The sequence below is a fragment of the Zalophus californianus genome, chromosome 15 (assembly GCF_009762305.2).
Source record: "Zalophus californianus isolate mZalCal1 chromosome 15, mZalCal1.pri.v2, whole genome shotgun sequence".
Taxonomy (NCBI): domain Eukaryota; kingdom Metazoa; phylum Chordata; class Mammalia; order Carnivora; family Otariidae; genus Zalophus; species Zalophus californianus.
Genome location: NC_045609.1, coordinates 47,006,236 through 47,024,228, shown reverse-complemented (window position 1 = coordinate 47,024,228; position 17,993 = coordinate 47,006,236). Strand labels below are relative to the sequence as shown.

Sequence of the window (17,993 nt, the reverse complement as noted above, 5' to 3'; positions counted from 1 at the left end):
GATGGATGTATTCATTAACTAGATGCGGGGGATCAAAGGGGAAAATGGTAGTAAATGAATACTGTTAGAAGTGCGGAGGTAAATACCAAAAGGATCAAATGAAAAAGGATGAAAGTGACTGCCTCTGGGGGTTGGGGAATGGAAGGTGGTAGAAGAGCAGGAGGATGCCAGGTTTCACACCAAGGCTTGTAGGACTACCAGAGATGTGGTTGAGGAGTGATAGCCCTGAGATCAGGTAACCTCATACCAGTTCAAACTGAGGGATTGCTCTTAAGGGTTGACCGTGGGGTTCACAGACCTCTGATTGCTTGGTTCTGAATAGGGCGGCCTTCCAGGATATGCCCATGGTGACTCCAGGTCGCCGCCCCGCCCAGGCTTGTCCACTGACGTCTCCCTAAGGCAGAACACCTCCATGGCCCTGAGAGTGGGACAGCTTAGGGACAGTAGCCTGCTTAAGTGACACAGTATCTGGCTTTGCCTGAGACTCAGAGAGAGGATCGAGGGCTAGGAGAGGGGCCAGGGAGTGGTCTAGGAGAACAGTTTCTAGAGAGTGGAACCAGGGTCTGGGCCAGAGGCCAGGTAGGGACTAGAGGCCTCCCAGGCAGCAGCTTCTGGTGCACAAGGAAGGCCAGGATAGACTCACCCAGTGGTCTCCTTATTCCAGGCCCGGCCCTGGCACCACTGCTCAGGGCTGTCACCTTCCCCGAGGGTTCAAGTGCCCAAGCCTAGACGTTCTCTACCGCTGGCTGGGCCTTCTACCCCTGCACAGAAGACTGAGCTTTCTCCGATCTCTCCTTCCAGAAGTTCGTTCAGAAATGAAATGAAGTTGCAGAAGCCCTCAGATGAACCTAAGTCTAGGACCAGCCCCAAGGACCTGGTCAGAGGAAATAAAATTCCCAATTTGAGGATCTTTGGACGACAGTGGCCTCAAAGTACATTGCCGCCTGATTTTTTTAAAATACTATTTATTCTAGGATTTTCATGACTCATTTCCAATATTTTCCTCATTTTTAAAATTGAAGCATAATTTACATACAGTAAAATGTGCAGATCTTAAGTGTATAGCTCTGACCACCACCCAGGTCAAGATACAGAGCCTTTCCTTTAACCCCAGAAAGTTCCCTCCTCTTTTCCCCATCCCTCCTCGCTCTCCTCACAGCCAGACAGACAGACACTCTTCTGATCTCTGTCACCATGAATAGAAATCATGGTATAGTGGTTTTGCCTATCCTTAAACTTCATATAAATGGAATCGTAGAATATGACTCTCTCATTACTAACACATCAAAGGCCCTAGAGAGCCTTTGCACTTTTCTTCTCTAGGGAAGGAAGGAAGGAAAGTCAGAAAATGTCTGCTGAGCATTCAGCATGTGCCTTATACCAGCCCTATGAGTCAAGGGAGAAAATGGAAGCAAGATAATTTAAGTAAAATGCTCAGAATCACACAACTAGTAAGATCAAAAGCAGCTTAACCACAGGCCTCTGAGGCTCAAGAAACTTCCTTCCCCCAACATAGGCCTGTCCAGAGGTGAGGGCTGGATGGTGTCACTGAGCAGCTTGGGCCCCAGCCATGCCAAGCTATCTGATCCCTGGAAAGTACCCGTTTCCATGGTATTCACTGTGCATCACCTAGTGCGGGGACAAAAACAGAAGACGGGGTCATGCCACCCACTTTGTCCTGGTGTGTCTCAGATTTGTTCAGCTGAAAAGGCACCCTGGCTGAGCATTAGGCTAGAAAAAAGGGAAGGACTCCGGCTTCGATAGGAAGAGGAGAGTGGGTATCCTGTGGAAGTGCCCTCACGAGTGGGTGCAGCAGGGCTGGCCATGGGTACAAAGGTGTGTGGTGGGTCCAGGCGGGCCTGGCCCCCTCCACGCCTGCTGATGCTGAGGAATCCCAGCCTTGGCTGCTATTTTATTTCAACTTGCCATATTTCCGACAAAATTAGCCATCTGGAATACTGCAGACGCAGACACCTTCACCTCCCTTGCTTGCATTAGGAGTCACACATAGATTGCTGACCAAATATTCAATAAGAGCGATAACCATAGCTCACATCTATTGACCTCGTGTAACCATACTTTAGAACAAGCACAACTCACAAAGCAACTTTCTTCGTGCCTGCCACTGTACCGGGGGGCCAGGCCTGCCTCTGCCCCTGCCCAGCTAAGGCCCCGTGACAACTCTGGCCACTCTTGGGTGATGATTTGCCCTAGAGTCACTTTCGTTTGCAAAATGCAAGACCACTTCAATGTTTCCACATCCATCCCAGGGCTGCAGAGCTGATTTTCGCCCACCTCTTTGAAAGTGTGCTTCTTGGTCTGGCCCTCATTTAGAAGGTCACATCTCTCGAGTCTCCGTGCCCTGTTGGAGTCTCCATTTCTATGTCCTATGACAACTACCCTGTGTGGAATCTCCTTTCATCTTCAAAAGACCCCTAGTGAGAGGCCACCGTTGACCCATTTTTCAGATGAGGAAACTGAGTCCCAGAGAGCTAAAAGAACTCGCAGGCAGGAAGAGTACGGGCCAGGAGTGGCAGTGCTGGGGTTCAAAACCCAAAGGCTCTTGAACGCCATTGTGCACTTCCTTATTTATGCAGTAGGGCCCTCTGCGGGCAGCAGGAAAGAAAGCCTTCTCGGGCAGAGAAAGCCTCATGAGTCAAGACCAGAGGCGCAGGACCTGGGCAAGCTGTGGGCCCTGGGTATGGCGGCAATGCTGAAAGGCAGGGGGAAAATGGTGATGTAGCCCGGGGAAGAGACCCGTCCCACATCCAGGTAGGGCTTTAAACAAGGGAGTGACGTAGCTGGATGGAGCATCAGACACTGATGCTCACTGCAGGGTGGGCAGTGTGTCTGCAGGGAGTGGCTGAGAACAGGGAGAGAGCCACTGTCCAGTAAATGCTCTGGGAGCAATGGCGTTTCCCACCTGGGAGGGGGTGAGGAGACAGCGGGGCTGTTGTGTAGAGCCCATCTACTCAGAGCACTCAGCTACTACCAGCTAGGTTCCCCTGCTTCTGGACACTGTTCCAACCCCCAGAGTGTGTCCTGGAGAGATGCACTGTGAACCCAAGCCTCCTTTCCCCTGCCTCTCCTCCCAGATCCCAGCTGATAGGAAAACTGAGGTCTTCACCTTTAGAAGATGCCCAAAGTTCGTAACACCAGCACTCTTAGGACACAGGACACTACCAGATGCTGGGCCAGAGGAGCTCCAGGCTGGACTTCTGGCCCCAGAGAACTAAGAGAGCTGGCCACGCTCTTACTGTTTGAAGGTGGGAATAAATGATTTATTTGCAAGACAGGCCTGAATTGGGTTTGGTAAGCCTGGGCCAGAAGACTGCCTTGAGCTCCCCCACCAAGACAGCCAGGGACATGCCCTGACTCTGCTGAAATCATCAACAGCCTCAATGATTACTTAACCAAGGGTAGAGAATATATTGATCTAAGCTAATGGCTTGTAGGCAGACAGAAATGAAATTTATAATCGATACTGAATTACATTGACTCCACCGATCCCAGGCTCCTGGTGAATGGCCTGCTGATCTTAACAGAACTGGAGGTATCGAGGCTGGGCCAGGTGCTCTGGTGCAGAGAGAGGAGAGAGGCTTCCAAGGCGCTCAGCCAGCGGTAATAAAAAAAACAGTACTGACCACCAATCACTCAGCGCCTCTCCCTTTCCAGAGCACTTTCAAAATACCCTTCATTTCATCCTCACCAAAGTCTGAGAGGTAGATAGGATTTGTATTTTGCTCCGATTTTATATGGAAATCTGGGGGACTGCAAGAGGCCAACAGGCCTCAGACCTCCAAATTCTGTACCCCTTCTGTGACCTCACATAGCCTCTCCAGACCAACCGTCAAACCAGGAAAAGTAGGAAAACAACAGTTCGGCTCTGAGCTTTGTCTCCTTGCTTATCACTTCTCCGATTATGGGAATGGAATCAATGATCTCATGCCCTTTAACTTTATAATTGGATGAAAAAAAGCCGAGGGTAGGAGAAATCCTGTTGGTAGATTTCTTCCAAACCAAGAAGATCATCTAGAGAAACACAAGGTCTCTTGGATTTGATCTTCCCCATCTTCTTTGAACTTGAGGATTCCTGTCTCATGTTCGTTCATTCACTCAGCAAGCATTTATTGAGAAGCTCAGTGCTACAGTGTGGGGATCCAGGCCCAGGGAGGGCACCTTCCCTGGCCATAAGAAGCTCACAAATCAATATGGTGCAGAGATATCTGGCCAGATGCGTGTGCCAGTCATGACGGCAGCATAATGGATGGAAGTCGACCCCTCTGCTTTGAGAAGCTCCTAGAGGAATCTTCACGTGGTAGGAAACAGCTACACTGATGCCTCAAGAGTGAGTCAGGACTCATCAAGCCAGCAAGTACTGAAATGCAGAGATGTGGCATCAAATGACCTATGTGGGGACCAGTCATTGGCTTGGAAAGAGTGAGGTATGTGGTGTGAGAAGGAGGTGAAGCTGGGGATCTGGCAGAGCCCTGGCTCACAGAGGCCTTCTCCTCATCTCCACTTCATACCCATGTCAGTGATGGCTAAGGCACGGCCTCTTCAAAGGAGACGCAGCAGGAGCGACATCACTGTGTTGGTGGTTGGAGGTCCAGCTTGTAGATAGAAATGGATGGAGGTCCATCAGGCTTGTCTTTCTCAGAGGAAGAGTTTTTTCATTAGTCTTGAGTAGGAGGGGTTAGAGTATAGTCTGTTCTAGGGGAGAGATGTGGGTCCTGTGAGAGTCAGTGTTAAGAGCTGGGGAGCCAGAGTTCCCAGGTCTGACCTCATGCTCTCTCATCCTGCATGGCTTCCTGTGCCCCCTGCTGGCCACACCCCTCTTCTCCCGGCCTTTTATAGTGCAGGGGATGAAAAACTTTTCCTCTACCCTCTTAAGTTCTGAATCTGGGACCTGCTAATTAAACTGACAGAAGACCCAGTAACAGGAGGAAAGACAGTTAAACCCCAGGGGCAGTACATTGTGGGATGGTGATTAGGAAGTGTATGATAGATAAGGTTATTTAGCAAGGTTTGTTATTCAGATGACAGAGTCTTACTCTCCTCTTCCTTGTACAGGAGTAGGAGAGGCACCTATAAAGGAAATACATACCTTTCTTTTAGGCAGAAAGGGGAAAGAAAGAGAGCTCCTTCGGTGTTTGGTATTTCTCAGTTGCCTGCAACTCAAAATACTCAATGTGCCATATGGCCATATTGCCATCAAGCAAGTGGCATATTTTGGGGGCATAACCTGATCCCCTCCAATGTTCACTCCATTCTTTCATCCAGCTTCAGCCTCCCCACTGGCCTCCCAGCCTCCCAGCCTGACTTCCTCCTGCCGCCTACATGTTCCCATGTCCCCTTACATGTGCTGATGACCATGAGACCTTGTGTTTGGGCATCTCTGCTCCCCCTTTCCCTCTGCCAGGGCAGGCCCATGCCTTTCATCTCCATGCCCCCCGTGGCTAGCACTGGGTGGATGCCCAGAAGGCCTGCATGAATGGATCAATGAATGCCAGATCCAGCTGAATCTGAGGGACCGTGCTACAGGGAAGCATAGATCAAGGTGTTTGGGTGTTTCTCTGCCTTCAGCTCCCTCTTGCCAAAGACCAGCACCAGTGGAGCGGGGAGGCAGACCCAAAAAGAGCCAACAAAAATGGCTTTTAAGAATGTGATCTTTTATATTGATTTTTTAAAAATCATTAATCATTATGAAAAAATCCCAACTTTCTAGACAGCCTCAGCACTATCTTGGAATTTGTACTTCTCACTTGTAAGGGAGTAGGTTTTCCCCCTTGCTGTCTTTCATCCTCCAGGCCCTGAAGTGAGATCCGTTATGAGGGCCTGGCTGCTTCTCTAGTCCCTTTAGATGGGGGACCTAACAGAGAACAGATGACCAAATGGAGTCCAGACAGAATGCTGGGTAACAAGTGGAAAAAAAAAAGTAGGGGACACTCAAGAACCCTGGTGTAATAAATCACCGTGGCTCGAGCCGTCCATATTCCCAGGACAGCATGGGCACCTGACGAGGCCCCCTCGCCCTCTGCTGCAGATTGCATTAACGTTATGAAACTGTCTTGTCCCGCCCTCCAGATTGCCCCTTCCATTACCTCACCTCTCTGTTCAATCAATCTTTCAGCCTCAATACTTACCCTTTAAATCAATTCCACTCTGAAAGCCATCTTGCTAGTTTTCCAGCCTGGCTTTAAAATCCCATTGACTTGTATAAATCAATTATGTTTTAGCTCCTGGGCGGCCACTCCTCCATGCTCCTGGGCTTGCACTTATAAAGCTGCTGATGGAAAATCATCCCCAGGCCGGCTGCAGGGCGCCCAACCCCAGTGAGCGCTGCTCAGGCCAGATGCTCCAGCAGCTGCCCAAGGCTGATGCTGCTGCCACAGGCCTATTCGAAAGGCCTGGAAAGCAATCGGGTATGTTAGGTGGGGTTCTCCTAAGTAGATCCTGAGATGAGGATTGTCATGAAGTCATTTATCAAAGAGGTGCCCCCAGGAGACACCAGTGAGAGGGCGGGGGAGCAGGACGGGGAAGAGAGCCAAGCTTGGTAGAAGCCCAATCCAGGGAAGTGTCAGCCTGAGCCTTCTGGAATTTTGAAGTGTGAATTACACTTTTTTACCCCTCTGAGTGGCTTCCAACTAGAAACCAGGCTGCAGGAGTTTTCAGGATCCCACACCCAGGAGTCTCGGGCCAAGGGCTGGTGGCTGGGGGCATGTAAATTCCCAGGCACTTCTGGTTCTCCTAGTGCAAAACCGTCTCCATGAGCCCCAGGGCAAGCCTCCAAAACAGTCCTGCAGCCCTGAAACCCACCCCAGGGTGAGCTGCTGGAAGTAAAGCAGTAGCGATGCGGGGTGGGGGGGAGGGGGAGGTGCACATAAAAACGGGGAAAGGGATCCAAGGGAATCCGGGCAAAGCTTCAACATGATCTACAATCTAAGGTGTCTTTGATGTGTTCTAAGCAATTTGTAAGCTTCAGCACTTCGGGAAGCCCCAGTAGTTGTACCACTGGGTGGTTGAGTGACCCACACACCCTCACTGAGCCCCTCCTTATGTGGAGGGAGAGCAGATAGGCTGGAGAGGACCCAGGCTCCACCAGAAGGGCTCACAGAGAGGGGCCCCCTGACCTGGTCCCCTGGAAGGGCCACAGATGGGCCTGGGTCCGGGTCTGTTCAGTCTGGAAGCTCCTCCCTCGTCTGTGTTGAGGTCCACAGCCTAGTGTGATGCTTGTCACAGTTAAATATTTGTAGACATTTATCAATCCAGTGATATTTTACTTGTTATTTTAGATCTCCTAAGGAGATCCCGTTCCATTCCAAAAGAACTCTTTCATTTTGCAGTGTTTATTTTCATTTACTTTCAGTAACACGTGCGTTCCTTCCCCATGTGAAATGCACATGCCCACAGCTCCGTCTTCCCTCTACAAACAGTCACCTTTAGGGCTGTGACGTGTTTTCTCTGCAAATACATGCACCCACCACAAATACAATGTGATGTCCTTTGTTTGGGGGTTGTGTTTTTTCTTCCCTTTTAATAGAGGTTTACATTTTGTGTGTTGTGCCGTAACTTGCTTTCTTCCATCACTGTAACAGAATTTAAGTAAATGTTAAAATAAAGCAGGAAAGGGAAGCTGGGAGGCTTGTGGGTGCCTTTTTAAAGGGTGGTCAGGCTTTCCTCAGTGAGAAGGTGGCATTGAGTTCAGAACGAAGGGGCTGTGAGAAGCCTTGCTGGGATGGGGCAGTGGCGGGGAGGCGCAGGTGCAGAGCCGGGCAGCTGGTGCATTGCCGGCCGGTCTGAGGGACAGCAGAGACCAGTGTGGCCAGGGCTGGGAAAGCCGGAGAGGTCGCATGGCCAGGGCCAGAGGACCCCTGTAGGCTGTACTGTTGGTTCTGACTTTTACACTGAGCAAAACAGGGAGTCCCACAGGGCTTCCATAGGGAGCAATATGCTCTAACTCCCATCTTTAAAAACGCTGGCTGGCTGCCCGTTAGAGGCTGCAGAGGGGGTGGCAGGGTGACAGCCTGCAGAAGAGTTCCAGCAGGAATTCAGGTGAGAAATGATGGCAGGCTGAGGATGGTGTTTCCACGGAATGATGGCAGAGACCATGGGAGCAGTAGGGTCAGGGCCCGGAAAGCCTGGGAGTTCCGCTTCGGGCATGTGACATTGGCAGTGTCCTGTAGACAGCGTGACAGAGAGGTGGGTCTCTGCACAGCCGCCTTGTGCCCACGGATGGTGTTTAACCCCTGAGACAGAAACAGATCCCTGAGACACTGAGTGTGGATAGAAATGGAGTCCAAGGACAAGCCCTGGGCTCTGGATTGAGGCAGGAAGGTGAGACAGTGTCATGGCCAGTGAAGGAGGGGAGGGTCAGGGAGCATGGTCTTGGAGCCCCAGGGTGGAAATGGCCCTGGAGGAAGGAGGTTACCAACTGGATCCAGTACCACCAGGGGTCAAGGAATGGGAGGACTGACTTGACTGTGGGGTTGAGCCATGGAAGGTCACTGCCGCCTTGAGAGGAGCAGTCTGAGTGGGGCAGAGTAGGGGAAACCTGACTGGGTGGGGTCCCAGAAGCACAGGGAGCAGTTGGGATGATGAAGAAGTTCTGGAGCTGGATGGTGGTGATGGTTACCGAGCAATGTGTACGGAGTGAATGCCCCTGAACTGTATACTTCAAAATGGCTAAAACGGTAAATTTCATGTTATATATATTTTACTAAAAAGAAAAGGGACCAGGAGAGGAATTAGAGAAAAGGGACTGAAGACATCTCTTCTGAGGTGCTTGATAAGAAGGGGGACTAAACATGTTAACTTACATACATTCACCTCGTTCTGCTTAACTTCTGCAAAGCATCTTACAACGTGAAGACAGCACAGTCTTTTTGGCCATCTTCAGATTGTTGGCCATTTGGGGTTTCCGCATTTTTAGGGATCACACAGAGAGCTCCAAGGGCATCCCTGTGGGTCACTGCCTGTGCACTCGTGGTTCTTTCTTGGAGGACACAGGCAACAGGCAGAATTGCTGGGTTGTAGACTATACACGTTTTTAACTTTAGTAAGTACAACCCAGTTACCCTCTGTGTAGTGGCTTAAAATTACTCACAACCCATCTAACACATGACATTACCAGACTTTAAAAAATTTACCTGCCTAAAGGTACACAGTCCTGTATTATCTTCTGGCTCTAGTTTGCACTTCGTTGATTACTCCTGAAATTCAGCATCTCTGCACATCTCGATTGGCCATTCTTATTTCCTGTTCTGTACATTACCTGTTCACGTCTTTCATTTCTTCAGCTCTGAGAAACGAAAGCTCCCCACTTCCTTGGTAGGCACGGTCGTGAATCAGGGCCTGATGGGCCGCCCCCGCCTCTCATTTTGTCCTAGCAACACCTTGATGCTGCTTCCGCTTTGCCCTTATCTAATAACAAATGAACCTTGGTGCACTTAACTTCCATTTCCTCCACCTGGAGTTCTGACGTCTCCCCGGGAATAAGGACTGTGAAGACGTAGCAACTTTGCTCCCTCCTGGGGAGCTCTGTGTGCCTGAGTGTGTGTATGTTTGCCAGTGTGTGTGTGTCTGTGTGTGTGTGTGTGTGTGTGTGTGTAAGAGTGTGTACGTGCATGAGTGTGTGAGTGTGTGCATGCATGAGCGTGTGTTTGCAAGTGTGTGGGGGGCTCCCAGGAAACACCAAAGACTCAAGGTACTGCGCTGTACCTGGAGCGGTTCTGTAGATTTGGAAGGCAGAAATGAATGGATGAATGAATGAGTGAATGGTTGTGATGTGAGCAGAAGAGCCCTGACTGGGAGGAGGGCGGAGGGCACCCTCCTTCCCCGAAGTCACGAGCTTGCCCTGGGCCTGCTCCTTGGCCCTCTTGGGAAACTCGCATCAGGTCTGGAGCCTCAGAATGTCCAGGCTGCTTGAGTTGAAAGCTTTGCCTAAGCATTTAAAGCACTGAATGAGTTGACTCAATGAAATGCTGAGGACAAGAACAGTGGTTATTAATAAATCATAACAATGATTATTTTCCTTTCAAGACACTCAATCAGCCTTATAAGAAATAGTATCCCTGTGATTGATCAGCTGGGGAAAAGCCTGGGCTGGTCAGGCAGCCTAAGCAGCATCTGCCAATGAATGAGGCCACAGGAGCTGGTTCTTCCTGTGTTCTGAGGGAGCCTGGGGCAGGGCAGGCAGGGATCTACTCAGAGACCAGTGCAGGGCAGACCCAGCCCCGTTGCCCCAGGAAACAAGCCCCAAGCCCCCTGCCTGCCTCCTCCATACCTGCAGCCCTCGGGAGGGTAGTGCCCAGGGCCTGGGGATCAGGGCCGAAAACACGGAGGGAACAGCAGATCACTCACACTGCAGTCATTTATTTCTTTCTGGGCACCTTCTGTCCACTAGGCTCAGCATCTAGTGTTCTGTGCTCCGAGAGCTCAGCCTTCCTGGGAAGACAGGCCTGGATAGAGACTGTCTCTGTGGAGATGGCCCAGGGCCCGGCCGAGGGCTCCCAGCATTCCTCAGTGTTGGGGTGCACTGATGAGCCACTGAATTTTTATTGAGCTCCTACTATGTGCTGGCCCTGTTCAAGACATTATAGGGGGTATGGAAGGCAGGGCAGGTGTATTCTGGGTCCTACCGGAGCTATGCTCTTGTCAAATGAGACCCTTTCAGGCCCTGTTGTACTAGAAGACAATAGACAGAACCAGAGATGTGGCACTAGAACATTTTGTAAAGCCAGATTCCCCACTAGAGACCCCAGAGGGTCTTTAGAAGGGTGGAAGGTCCTACACAGCCTTTACAGATTCCCTAAGAAGAGGAAAAGGAGAATATGCAAATAGACAGGAGGCCTGAGCCAAATTCTTCACCCACAGGGGCCCAGGTTCTGTCAAGGCTCATGTTAGAAATCTCAAGTAATTAAAAAAACAAAATCCTAGCACCGTTGACTTCATTTTACCATTGATCCTCAACCTATTAAAGGAATTTTAGAGATGAAGAAACTGAGACCCAGGGAAGAAAACTCTGTAAGCAGGGGACACACCTGTCCCCTCTCCCACCTCAGTCCTCTGTCAGACTCCACCAGAATACTGGGGTTGGGGTAACCCGAGTGCCCAAGCCCCTAGGGCCCCATACAGCCCTGGGCCCTGGAACGGGATCAGTCAGTGTCCGGTGAATCCAGCCCTGCTGCAGGCCCTGTACAGCTTGAGATGGGACGAGAGATGGAGGGGCAGGTACAGCCCTGGGAGCTGAGAGGTCCTTCCCGATGCTGTGGGGTCGTGTCAGGCACAGGCCCCCAGCTGTCTGCCAGCAGCTCCGCCCAAGGGTTTCTTCCTGCAGAACAGCTGAGGTGCGGAGCCGAGGCGGAGTGCAGCGCAGACCCCAGGCGTGGTTCTCTGGGCACCTGGAAATGGAAGGGCAGCTTTTCTAGGGCTGCAGGGACACTTCTAGAGAATTACTAAGGCTCATTCGAGAGGAGAAGGGGGCCTAGGTGACCAGGAGACCTACGAGGACCCCAGCTGCTCCCCCACCCCCAGCCAGCTCTTCCAATTGGTTAAGTGAGCAAAGAGAGCGAGCAGAAGCTTTATACAGGGAGTGGAGCTGATGCAAAGATGTCCCCCTGATAAGTACCCCGGTAACAGGGTGAGCTAAGACAGTAACTAAGTGTCATTTCATACTACTAAATTATTGAGTAGGAATGTTCAAATTATGACATTTCATATTGATGGCTATGAAGCAAGTGCTACACTGGTATAATTTTGTGTGTTGTAATATATCCACACGCCATTTTTAGAAGGAAGGGTGTAATGGCACCTAACCAGCTAAAAGCTGTAGAAAAGTCCATGCCTTCTGTCCCGTGAGCCCGCCCTGAGAACCCATCTCCAGAAAACAGTTCTGCATGGAGACACCCACTGCACCATTTCCATTAGCAGGATCCTCACTGCCATGGTAACCAGTGACGGGGCACCACATCCATGCCATCCATGCACTCTGCCAGACGTGGCCATCTCTCCTCCCCCAGCTCACTCTGGAGGGTCAGGTATCACCCTCCCCCATGCTCCCAGCTTGCCTATCAGCCCACTGAGGCACAGACAATTCACAGAGCTGGCCATGATCCTGTATTTCTTCAGCTGGACCCCATTGTCTCTTTAATTAAATCACTAACATTGGAAGGACTCCAAATACCCAGTGATGAGGGAATCTTTAGGTAACTCACAGGAATAGTAAACAGCCACAGAAATAAAGGAGGGAAGTAGAGTTTAATCTAGTACACATTGGTACTTATGGGGCCCAGGACCCGCAGAAAGGTGGGGAGCAAAGGTAGGGAGCAGCCCGTGAGTTCAAGAGCAAGTGAAGCTCAGCCCTTGGCGCAGGGCTTCAGAGGTGGGCCACTTCCCTGGAAGGAGGAGCCGAGTCGTACCACCTGCCTTCTCTGATTTGCCTTCCCTTTAGTCTCTGAGAAAGACCCTCTGCCCTCAGGGATCGACAGTCCCTCTTCTGTGCATTAGGGTGAGCCTGGAAACAGGCTGCTTGCTCTCTGGGCAGAAGCACAGACAAGACAAGGCTGAAACATTGAGCACTGCCTCACCACAGCCGAGGGAGGGCAGCGGGGAATCAAGGTGGAGAAGGTGCGGACTGACGTAGTCTGGGCTATCACAGAAGCTCAGAGTGGCAGAGAGGATGATGTCTCCCCTTAATCCCCCTGCTGTCGGTGAGCTGACCCCTTCTAGAGCAGGGCCCATGGGATGGCCTCCTTATTTTTTGCTCCCGTAAAAGTGGCCGATTCAGGATTGGATCCCAGGCCATATGTCACTCGAGGCAAAGCTGGGGACCACCAAACTATATGATCTCCTCGGTGAGCAGTTGAGTGTCATGGCACATTTAATGCCATGGTAAGACACAGACATACCTACTAATTAGGGTGGGCCCAAGTAGCCCAGCATGTTTGATAAGCATGACTTACATCCATTCCCTGAGCAGCATGTGGTGAGGGCCACACATGTAGAACTGGGTAAGACATCATGTCCTCCCTGCCATGCACCTCGGTCTGCTGGGGCAGAAAGGCAGCCCCAGATAATGGCAAGCCAAGGTCACATGTCCTGGTAGGGGAGGGGATGACTCTCTGAAGGAGATTCAGAAGGAAGTTTCTGCAGAAGAAGTATCTGAGCTGGAGCTCACCAAGCATCCAAAGCCAGGAGTTGAGTGAGAAAGGGATGGAAGAAAGGTCCATGTTAGTGGGACAGCATGGGCAGGGGGTAGGCCAGGCTTAGGGAACTCAGCAGTCACTGGTATAATGGGAGGAGCTCACACACACGCACACACACACAGAATGGTACAACGCCAGAACTGTGGGTCACAGGGAACATGCGTTCCAGTCAGAAGTTAGGCTCCATGGGCTAAGAATTACACGTGTGATTACATTTAGAAGAACTGTCCTTCATAAGTCCAGGATGGCTCCTCCTGGCTACTGCTGCCACAGTATGCTTGATACTGGCCAGGGAGGGGAGAGGAGCTTTTCCTGAGACAGAGGAGAGGGGGGAGGTGGTGGGCTAGAGGAGGGTCAGTAGGGGACCTGTTGTGAAGGGCAGTACCAGTCCCGGCAGGGTGCCGGTCAGTGGTGTCAAGTGGGGAGCAGAGGAAGCCTGCCGGGCAGAAGGGCTGGTGGGCACTCCGAGACGCTGAGGTTGGAGAGATGGCCCCTTTGCCCGGCCAGGGAGCCATAACAAGTTACAACCAGCAGCTGAATCAGAGGCCCCGCTGTCTAGGCCCATTCTGCCAAGATGATCCCAGCGAAGCAACAGGGTAGCTTTTGGGGTTCTGGGCAATGATGTTCAAGTCTGATGCCTCCAGAGAAGGGTGCCGTGCAGAAACCAGGGAGGGGGACTAATGGGGCCAGCTCCCTCGGGGCCTGAGTGACAGAAACCCTGGTGGAATGTGAGCTCCAGGAAGACCCAGATTTTTATCTATTCCTTATTTCACTGCTTTATCCCTTGCACCTAGAACAGTGCTGACACATATGGGTAACTCAATAAATAGCTGCTGAATGAGTACATGGATGAACTATTGAACAAATGGAAAGATGATGGATGGATGGATGGATGGATGGATGGATGGATGGATTTGTGGATAGATGCATGCATTGGTGGGTGGGTGGATGGATGTGCGCATGCATGCATGGATGCATGGATGGATGAACAAACCGGGGGAAATGAAGAACCTAGGAAGCTAGAGACATAGCATAAGCTAACCAGACGGGCAGGCTGTGCCCCTGGCCCAGGTGGATACCCCTAGGCAGCTGCTGCTGCTGCTGAGGTGTTCCAGCCCGTGCCCCTTGGAATGCAGGGGGCGTATGCCAAGCACCATCATGTCCTGCTGGCCTAGGCTCCCATGCCCTGGCCACAGGGTAGAGGGGATGCCAGAACGGGGGGGTCACGCATCCTTCATACTCACTGTGTGTGTTTTTGGCTTCCAGCCCGCTCCAAAAGCCTGGTGATGGGGGAACAGAGCCGCAGCCCAGGGCGGCTGCCCTGCCGCCGCCAGCTGGGCCCCGTGCTGAAGGAGGGCTGGCTGAAGAAGCAGAGGAGCATCATGAAGAACTGGCAGCAGCGCTGGTTTGTGCTGCGTGGGGATCAGCTTTTCTACTACAAGGACAAAGACGAGACCAAGCCCCAGGTAAGAGGCATACGTCTTGTGTCCTGGGCCATCATGGCAGGGCCCAAGGGGGGCTAACCATGCCCAGGAGAGGGGAGAAGGCAGAGAGATCCTCCTGTCTGGGCCTCTGCTCCTCAATCCCCCAAGCCACTGACTTCACTCACAAGTGGCACCTCATCAGGATTTCCAAAGTGGTTTTTATTCTCAGCCCCCATGTTCCAGGCATCCTAGCTTGTTTTACTGAAGCAAATCCACAGCTCGAGTAATGAACGTGTCTCCATAGAATGTTGGTAGAGAGCATCTTGCACAGCTTAGGAAAGCAAGTCTTCCCTAGGTTCTTTTCAGCCTCTTGGTAACATCCCTGTTACTTCCACTGTCCAAGGACATGGGTACCCAAGACAATTCTAACCTCAAACTGAAATCTGGCTTACCGTGGAGCCCCCGTGTCCAATGCCTCTGCTTTTCAGTGGCTGCTTCCGTGTTCCGCCAGTACTGGAAGATCCGCCTGGTCTGGGGTTAGGTGGGTGGGAGCCTGTGCACGTCTCAGCAGGCCTCACAGTGTAGAGCTGGGGCCTGGGGGGCAAAGAGGTTGCTCAGAGATGGGCAAGGTGGGAGGAGGGACCTGGGCACAGCCTGAGATCACGTGGCCATCACAGTAGGGGGATGGATGACCTTCCCGCCCCTCTCAATTTTTCTGAATATGTCAAGGGGAAGCATCAGTTGGGTGCTAGCATCTGTTTAACCATCTCCAGTATTTGGGACCCTCCCTTAAAAATGGAGATGGGGGTGGGAAGGAGCAGGCCTCACTCCCGAGCCTTCAGTGGTAATAGTGCATAACGTTCTGTCTTCGCTATTATTCTAACAGTTAACTTCTGTTTGTGGAAAGTGATACTGGTCTCCATCCATGACAGTGATATCACGTCTTCCCTTCTAAAATGTATCTGAGTTAAAAATCAAAAAGCGTTGGGGTGCCCGGGTAGCTCAGTCAGTTAAGCATCTGGCTCTTGATTTCAGCTCAGGTCATGATCTCGGGGTCATGGGATCGAGCCCCATGTCAGTCTCCATGCTCAGTGGGGAGTCTGCTTCAGGATTCTCTCTCTCCCTCTGCCCCTCGCCAAGCTTGCGTGCTCTCTCTCTCTGTCTCTCTCTAAAATAAATAAATAAATCTTTTTTAAAAAAATCAAAAAGTGTTGCACAGCAATGTGGAGGTACTTAGTGCCCCTGTGCACGTCCCAGCAGGCCTCACACTTAAAAATGGTTAAAACAGTAAGTTATACGTTATGTAGATTTTACCACAATAAAAAATAAATAAATAACAAGTGTGAGATTCTTTAAGGAAAACTTTTCCATGAATGCTAGTACAGAGGAGAAGTGGGTTGGACACAAATCACGAAGCTGGATCTGAACTATAGCTTAGGAAACCCTGATCTTGTCCAGCTTCCCCGGTTGCATAAGGAAGGGAAACGACCCCAGAGAGGTCGAGTAGAACAAATAGAAATTTTGGAGTCAGGCAGATCTGCATTTGATCTGAATGAGGTCTAGCATGCTAGCTTTATGACTTGGGACAAGTCACTTACTTTTGTTTTACTTTTGGTTTTATCACTACTAACTGGAGACATTATTCCCTAGGTCACAGAAATGTGCTAAGGGTCAGATTATAGACCATATACAGATCTGATTGCAAATCCTAGCCCATGGGTGGGTACCCTCATGCTTCCTCAGCCCTGCCTTTGCCTTGCTCCCTGCCTCCCCGGCCCTACCGCTGAGCCCACTCTCCAGATTGGGCACCACATTTCTGGCTTGCCCACCACCATTTTCCTTCTGGCCTTTACTTCTTGTGTTGAAGACCCGCCTTGGCCCTTCAATGATCTCTTAGCTTTCCTGCCTGACCTGTTAGTGTTATATCACTCTGATGACTGGGAAAGTTGCCAGGGTCCCCACCCTCTTGGGGCCCTGTCTGTGGCCCCTATCATCATCCCCTCCTGGCCCAGCCCATGGCACCATCTCCTGGGAGAACAGTGTGTTGATGCTGGGCGAGCCCAGTGGACAAAAGGAACACACTGAGTTGGCCCAGGCCATGTGGTGGACCCCTGCCCCAGGCTTCCCCACACATTCCTTATGGCGAGCCGGAGCTGGCCCTTGCCCATCAGATGCAGCTCCATGAGGAAGCTCTGTCTCCTGGATTTCCTAAACCAGACACTCCTCTCCCTCACCCACCATCTTTTCCAGACTTCAGTGGGTTCTGGTGGAAACAGCTAACAAAATGGTGGCATCCATACCCCCAGTCATCAGCCTGGGCACGGGAGGAGCCTGGGGCTCAATCCAAACTAAACCAGGGCATTCATTGCCAGAGAGCCATTGGATCTCTAAAAGGCCCCAGTGTCTCCCAAAAGATGCCAGCATCATGCCCAGCGCCCCTGTTTTGGCCTCTCTGGGCCTGGCTGATGCCTCCAAATCCTCTTGGGACACTTCCTCCCATAATTCCCCCTCCCCGACAAAACCTGATGGTAACCCTGTTGCACAGGTTCCCAATCAAAAGGAGACTGTTGGTTAAATTGGACTCATTTAGCTTCTACAGTATGATCTCAAACCCGCATGCCTGCTGGCAAAATAGCCCACACATTTCCACTTAATTGCATGAACTACATGTAATGGACTAATTCTCAATATCTGGTTCCTGGAAAAATGTGCCCTGCTCACTGTTTACAGTGACAGAAGGGCCCAGGCAGTAAGCACCGTTCTGATAGACAGCCTGTCATCTGTCTAGCAGACATAATTGTGGAGAGCAGGGGCGTCCAGCTACCCTTGATGCTGCCCAGAGCACATAACCCATGATGGGGATGACTCTCAGCCCATATTCTTATTCTCTCTCAAAGCCCTATCGCTTCCCCTGCCCCCTTCTAACTAGTAGAAAGACGAGCAGAGAACATAAGAGCATAGAGACTGGGAAAATTCGAGATGGAAGCAAAGCGACTGCACAAGGTCGGATGGGAAGACTAGGCAAAGGTGTTTAGAACAGAACCTGGAAATGTGCCCCCGTCCTTCCTGCTTTTCCCAGTGCCTGTCAGCAGACAGACTTTATGGATTCCCTAAGATAAGATTCCAGGTTTTTGCATCTTAGTGGTTTTCACTTCAGCTGGAAATGTTTCTTGAGCCATGGAACCTCCCGCCACACTCTTTGTTGAGCAACCCGGTGCATTTCTGTAGTTCGAGGACTCACTTTTAGTCTAGTGATCTGACATCCAGGTCCTGCACTTGTGGGTCTCTGGGCTTTGAATAGAAATGGAAAGTATGACTTTCAAAACATAGGATGGAAAAAGAATGTAACAAATTAAATGCGATC

At 51.1% G+C, this 17,993-nt stretch overlaps 1 protein-coding gene across 9 annotated transcripts in view; it reads left to right on the top strand.

The window, feature by feature from the left end:
- The window catches only part of ARHGAP22 (Rho GTPase activating protein 22), a 172,338-nt gene that overhangs the window by 41,546 nt on the left and 112,799 nt on the right, over window positions 1-17,993 (top strand). For all 9 annotated transcript variants that reach the window (XM_027594589.2, XM_027594579.2, XM_027594570.2 and 6 more), the window contains one exon: window positions 14,472-14,671. In XM_027594589.2, the coding sequence (XP_027450390.2) occupies window positions 14,472-14,671 (200 nt within the window). The remainder of the gene's footprint in view (window positions 1-14,471; window positions 14,672-17,993) is intronic.